Source organism: Babylonia areolata, chromosome 2 (assembly GCF_041734735.1).
Source record: "Babylonia areolata isolate BAREFJ2019XMU chromosome 2, ASM4173473v1, whole genome shotgun sequence".
NCBI lineage: Eukaryota > Metazoa > Mollusca > Gastropoda > Neogastropoda > Buccinidae > Babylonia > Babylonia areolata.
In genome coordinates, this window is record NC_134877.1 from 44,115,976 (window position 1) to 44,123,475 (window position 7,500).

The 7,500-nt window shown below is 49.1% G+C and overlaps 1 protein-coding gene across 1 annotated transcript in view; it reads left to right on the top strand.

The window, feature by feature from the left end:
• The first annotated feature begins 5,000 nt into the window (after positions 1-5,000).
• LOC143277514 (uncharacterized) overlaps positions 5,001-7,500 on the top strand; it is a 29,731-nt gene continuing 27,231 nt past the window's right edge. The window contains exon 1 of the mRNA XM_076582376.1: positions 5,001-5,306. Coding sequence (XP_076438491.1) covers positions 5,001-5,306 — 306 coding nt within the window. The remainder of the gene's footprint in view (positions 5,307-7,500) is intronic.

Genomic DNA, 7,500 nt, shown 5'->3' on the forward strand with positions numbered 1-7,500 from the left:
ATAATAACCATCTTCATCATGATTATCATTCTTATTTTATAATAATAATAATAATAATAATAATAATAATGTTGTTATCTCATCGTGTCGTATCATATTGCATCTTATCGTGTCTTATTCTTCCCCTGTCTCACGTAATAATTATCGTATGGCCAGATTTTCTACTGAGCTACTCTGTATCGCGTGGCATCAAAGGGAAAAGCGAAAACCATCACTGATCACACAAACACTGGCAATATCTCGAAGCCAGAACTGCGGAGATTTCTGCAAGGGAAGGAAGGGGTGTGGGGTGTGGGGGGTGGGGAGGGAAAGGGAAATGGGAAGGGGGGGTGGGGTGAGGGGTGGGGGGCTGGGGGGATAAGGGGAAGGGAGCTGTGCCATCAGATTAGTGAACCTATTACATCAGAGTGCCTCTCGTGTGGCTGATGTGGTGTGATACATACCAGCAACTTGCTCTGTCCCGCTGCTTCTTCCCCCCCCCCCTCTCCTCCTCGCCACAATGTGTGTGTGTGTGTGTGTGTGTGTGTGTGTGTGTGTGTGTGTTTGTGTGTGTGTGTGTGTGTGTGTGTGTGTGTGTGTGTGTGTGTGTGTTCTGTGTGTGTGTGTGTGTTGTGTTTTGGTGTGTGTGTGTTGTGTTTTGGTGTGTGTGTGTGTGTGTGTGTGTGTGTGTGTGTGTGTGTGTGCGCGTGCGTGCATGTGTGCGGGCGTGTGCGTGTGATTCCAGTTAGAATCACAACAAAGAGCGGATGCTGATATGATGATAATAATATAACAACAACAACAACGACAATAATAATAATAATAATAATAATAATAATAATGACGATTAAACAGTTTCTGGGCGAGGGGAGCACAGAAAGTTAGGACTGACAGGGAAACACGAACCATGGGGAGGAAAACAAAGAGAGACAGATAAGGCAAAAGTCCTCTGAGGCGTGAAAGGAACACGTGTGGACCGTCCATCGTAGTCAACAGGAGACACCCATCCAACCACATACACTGTGCAACCCCACGAGTCCCCACCCCCTCTCTATCCCCCACCACCACCCATCCACCCTGCGCACCCACCAGCCCTGTCCACAACATTGCTGGTTGTCAAAAGGACAGGACTGTGTCCAAAACACACACTGGTCAGGCCCGTTTCTTTCTGAAAGGAAAAAAAAAAAAGAAGGCGTTACGTACGTGTCAATATTGACACTTCCCTGGCTGCCAGTGATTACACTCCCTCCTCTCCCTACTGGGCAGCCCTTCCCTGTACCCCCCCACCTCACCCCACCTCGGAAATACCCCCTCACCACCCTCTCTACTACATCTGTGTGATTGCACAACGCAGTAATCAGAAATCAGGCAGTTAGACTTGATTTGGAGAAGTGCGGCATGATGAAAGCCATCATTAAAACATCTGAGGGAAAATGGGGGGAAGAATTCCGGAGTGGGATGGAAGGAAGGAAGGAAAGGAAAGGAAAGGGACAGGAAAGAAGGAAGGAAGGAAGTAAGCCTGGGCGGAAACAATCAATACCCGGAACAAACCAGTCGTCAGTTTCACTTCCTCTGCCACACGTCGGCCACCGGGGAACAGACAAACCATACCAGTGTCTTCTTTTAAAACTGAAAACAAACAAATTGAATACAAAATCACACACACACACACACACACACACACACACACACACACACACACACACAAACAAAATCAAACTCTGACTTTTAAAACAGTGTATGGCAATAGCGTAGAGCCTCTCACACGAGGACACCAGACTGATCACTTGGATAGAACGTAGTCTTTTCTTGATGACATGGTTTTTTTTTCTTCAAATAACATAGTCCTCCGAATGTTGGCTTTGTTGGGGATGTTGGCGCAGCACATATGGATAATTTCGCACGCCTTGGCGCCTTCTTGAAACTGAATGTTGATGTATGCACAGAAGACAGGCAGTGTACAGTATAAACAGGTTGCACTTAAATTTACATCTCTGTCTCAAAAGCGCTTTTTCAGACGCACTTTGGGTTCATGTTCAAACACATGCTTATCCCCCTTGCATAGTCATATATTACTATTTTGTCTTTTTTGCCTTTCTTGCATTGGCCATGCTGTTTATATTGCTTTTTTTATCCTATCAATTTCATTGTGTGATCATATTTTCTTCATCAGGAGACGTGACAAGTACAATCATTTGCTCTTTTTTTTTCGGGATCTTCATATAGACTATGATTCGTTGTGAATGTCAGGGTACTGAAGCGTATGTCTGTCAGTGAAGTAGTACACAATACTCTGGCACAGGATGTACTTTACATCACCATACAACTTAGAAAGCAAGCAAGCAAGCGCGTACACACACACACACACACACACACACACACACACACACACACATACACACACACACACTCCCTCTCCGTCACACACACACATTCACACGTACGCAGGCACACACACACACACACACACACACACACACACACACACACACACATACATACACACACACACACACACACACACACACACACACACACACTCTCCCTCTCCCCCTCCACCTCTCTCTCACACACGAGCGTGCAAATATTCAAACAGCTCTGTCAATGATTGATCAAACCAATCTGTTTCCTCCCTCCCTCACAACCTCCCCAAGGGAGGTTTCAAATACAGTTTCCGGGAGCCTGACAGAGATGATCATTTACGCACTTGTGTGTGTGTGTGTGTGTGTGTGTGTGTGTGTGTGTGTGTGTGTGTGTGTGTGTGTGTGTGTGTGTGTGTGTGTGTGTGTGTGTTTTATATTTCTTTTTGGTTAAAAAAAAATCAAAAAAAAAATCCTGCTCTTGTTTCAGACGGAACACGGCTGTAGCACAGAGCAGCACCATATTGCCCTTCCCTCAGTGCTGTCATGAATAGACAGTGACCACACGGCTACAGGACTCAGTGCTTTCATGACCACGCAGTGACTACACGGCTACAGGACTCAGTGCTGTCATGACCACACAGTGACTACACGGCTACAGGACTCAGTGCTGTCATGAATAGACAGTGACCACACGGCTACAGGACTCAGTGGCTGTCATGACCACACAGTGACTACACGGCTACAGGACTCAGTGCTGTCATGAATAGACGGTGACCACACGGCTACAGGACTCAGTGCTGTCATGAATAGACAGTGACCGCACGGCTACAGGACTCAGTGGCTGTCATGAATAGACAGTGACCACACGGCTACAGGACTCAGTGCTGTCATGAATAGACAGTGACCGCACGGCTACAGGACTCAGTGGCTGTCATGAATAGACAGTGACCATACGGCTACAGGACTCAGTGCTGTCATGACCACACAGTGACCACACGGCTACAGGTCTCAGTGCTGTCATGACCACACAGTGTCCACATGGCTACAGGACTCAGTGCTGTCATGACCACACAGTGACCACACGGCTACAGGACTCAGTGGCTGTCATGAATAGACAGTGACTACACGGCTACAGGACTCAGTGGCTGTCATGAATAGACAGTGACCACACGGCTACAGGACTCAGTGCTGTCATGACCACACAGTGACCACACGGCTACAGGACTCAGTGCTGTCATGAATAGACAGTGACCACACGGCTACAGGACTCAGTGCTGTCATGAATAGACAGTGACCACACGGCTACAGGACTCAGTGCCGTCATGACCACACAGTGCCCACACGGCTACAGGACTCAGTGTTTCATGAACACACGGCAAGAAGACAGATTGCTATCATGACAACACTGTGAGATTCAGGCTACAAATCTCAGTTCTGTCATAACCTCGCGGCTACAGGACCCAGTGCTGTCATGACCACACGGCTACAGATCTCAGCGCTGTCATGAATAGACAGTGACCACATGGCTACAGGACTCAGTGTGGTCGTGACCACACGGCTATATTACTCAGCGCTGTCATGGCCTCACAGTGAAATACAGGCTACATGACTCAGTGCTCAGTGTTTTGCAGGACTCAGCGGTGATCCCACATGCCGAGCTGAATGCTGCAGGGTGATCACAGATGGCGATTCAGTGGTGAGTGAGAGAAAGGGATGTGTGATCCATAGAACTGAGGGCTGTCTTCGCGTGCTGCACTGTGACGTGTTTCCTCCCACCAAACTGTGTGATCCCTGGACCGTGCTCAGTGCGCGACACTGGGATGTTGGCTCACATTATGACTAACAAGTTGTCTGTACAGAAGAAGTTATGACGATACAAGCTGTTTGTTCATATTAGGTTACGACTATACGAGACTGAACTCTATGCGCACTTTTGAGAAAAAGACCTGTTTTTATTAGAAGCCAGTTTACCTGTTACATCATGGTAACGATAGTTTGAAGGGAAGCGTCAGCGATCAATACAAACCCGGATAACTAACTGACACGAACTGCTGCTAGTAGCACCAACGGGTTTTACCCCCTTATCGCTGAATTCACTCAGTGCGTGGCAAACCGGACACCCACCCCAAGAGAGACCAGGTATCGTCTGAGCACTGCTGGTAAGGGACAGCAGCAGCAACAACATCCCCATCACTATCCACATCCCCACTCACCTCACCCTTCACCCTCGCCCCACATCCCTATCCCCAGCAGCCGAGAGACCGGTATCGTTTGAACACTGTTGGTAAGGGATAGCAGCAGCAGCAGCACCAGCATAAACATCACTATCCACATCCCCACTGACCTCAACCCCCACCCCCCAACCCCCTGCCTCCCCGCTACCCACCCACCCAGCTACCCGACATCCCTATCTCCAGCTTGCATGTGAAAGGCATGTGATCGGACCCCCGGAACAAGAATCCCTCTCTTCCCACCACGCCGACGACCCCACCACACTCCACCCACCACCCACCCATTCCCAGACCCACGCACCCACCCACATCATGTCAACGCATCACCTCCCCCCTGTGAAGGGCCATGTGATCAAACTCCTATAGCGAGACTCCCTTTCTCTCCACCCTGACCCCACCACACTCAACCCACCAACCACCCCACATCATGTCAGCCCGTCACCTCCCCCAATCCCTCCACCACCCCCACCACCCTGCCCGAGGTGCAAGCGAGGTGCACGTGCACGGCGTGATGAGCCTGGCGCTGGAGGTGGTGGTGTGCGCGGAGAACCTCCTGCCCCTCCTCGTCCTCCTGCACTGGAGGCGGCCAAGGGAGAGAAGCGTGGCGGACAAGCTGCTGGCGGCCCTCAGCGCCATCTACATCCTGTCGGCCCTGGTGCCCACCCCGCTCGGCCTGGCCTCTTACTTCCACGGGGCCTGGTACGGCGGGGCCGCCACCTGTGAGAGCTTCCAGGTCAGTCCCTAGCTAGACCAGCGGTTATGTTTCAGTCCATTGCCCAGCGGTAATGTTTCAGTCCATTGCCCAGTGGTTATGTTTCAGTCCTTTGCCCAGTGGTTATTTTTCAGTCCATTGCCCAGTGGTTATGTTTCAGTCCATTGCCCAGCGGTTATGTTTCAGTCCATTGCCCAGCGGTTATGTTTCAGTTCATTGCCCAGTAATGTTTCAGTCCATTGCACAGGGTAATGTTTCAGTCCATTGCCCAGTGGTTATATTTTTCAGTCCATTGCCCAGCGGTCATGTTTCAGTCCATTGCCCAGCGGCCATGTTTCAGTCCATTGCCCAGTGGCTATGTTTCAGTCCATTGCCCAACGCTTATGTTTCAGTCCATTGCCCCAGCGGTTGTTTCAGTCCATTGCCCAGTGGTTATGTTTCAGTCCATTGTCCAGCGCTTATGTTTCTGTCCATAGCCTAGCTCTTACGTTTCAGTTCACTACCCAGTGGTTATGTTTCAGTCCATTGCCGAGTGGTTATGTTTCAGTCCATTGCCCAGCGGTTATGTTTCAGTCCATTGCCCAGTGGCTATGTTTCAGTCCATTGCGCAGTGGCTATGTTTCAGTCCATTGCCCAGTGGCTATGTTTCAGTCCATTGCCCAACGCTTATGTTTCAGTCCATTGCCCCAGCGGTTGTTTCAGTCAATTGCCCAAAGCTTATGTTTCAGTCCATAGCCTAGCTCTTACGTTTCAGTCCATTGCCCAGTGGTTATGTTTCAGTCCATTGCCCAGTGGTTATGTTTCAGTCCATTGCCCAGTGGTTATATTTCAGTCCATTGCCCAGTGGTTATGTTTCAGTCCATTGCCCAGTGGTTATGTTTCAGTCCATTGCCCAGTGGTTAAAATTAATTCTCAATTAAAATTTTTACCTTTCACCGCCAATTTCGCATTTGAGCACTAGCCAGGCTGGAAAACTCATGTCACTAAAATGCGACCAGATCATGGCTCTGGTCTGTTATCCATGAACCTACCGCTCTAGGATTTCTGGTGGTAGGACAGGCCATAAATTATTTTCTGCACATTACACGGCAATCCTCAGCTGTTCATAGACACCATCTTTTTCTGCGTTTACAGCACAAGGTAATTTAGCACTCTAAATTGACTGGCGGTGAAAGGGCTATGGCGCTAGTCTTTCAATCTGGGGGTCCCGGGTTCGAATCTCGGTAACGAATGGCACTCGCTTTTTTTTAAATTCCCGATCTCCCGATAAGTTCAACATAATTATGTGCAGACCTGCTTGTGCTTGAACCCCCCCCCCCCCCCCCCCACACACACACATACACACCCCACCCCCTTCGTGTATATACGCAAAAAGAAAAATCAAATACGCACGTTGGATATACTGCAAATCCATGTCAGCGTGCGGTGGTTTATGGAAACAAGAAATTACCCAGCATGAACACCCCCGAAAACGGAGTATGGCTGCCTACATGGTCTCTCTCTCTCTCTCTCTCTCTCTCTCTCTCTCTCTCCCCCCCCCCCCCACCTCTCTCTCTCTCTGTGTTCCTGACTGGAACTTGACAGAACGACACAGGAAACAAATGATTAGCGCCCAATAGCAACTGTCAGTCGGCTCTACCCAGGTAGGCAACCTGTAGTGTAAATGTCCCCGTGCTTATAGAACGTTCAAAGCTTGGTCTCTGAGCGATGAACTGTATACGTATCCATGTCATCATCATCAGCATCATCATCATCATCTGTCTCTCACTGTCTCCTGTGATTCTGTCGGAACGCGGTCGGTCTGTTTGCTTCTCTGTCTATCAGTCTGTGGGTCTGTCTGTCTTCCTTTCAGTCTGCCTGTCAGTCTGTCTGTCTGCCTCTCATTCTGCCAGTCGGTCTGTCGGACTGCCTCTTTGTCTGTCTAATTGTCTGTCGGTCTGTCTGTATTTTTGTAATTGTATTTCTTTTTATCACAACAGATTTCTGTGTGTGAAATTCGGGCTGCTCTCCCCAGGGAGAGCGCGTCGCCATACTACAGTGCCACCCATTTTTTGTATTTTTTCCTGTGTGCAGTTTTATTTGTTTTTCCTATTGAAGTGGATTTTTCTACAGAATTTTGCCAGGAACAACCCTTTTGTTGTCGTGGGTTCTTTTACGTGCGCTAAGTGCATGCTGCACACGGGACCTCGGTTTATCGTCTCAACCGAATGACTAG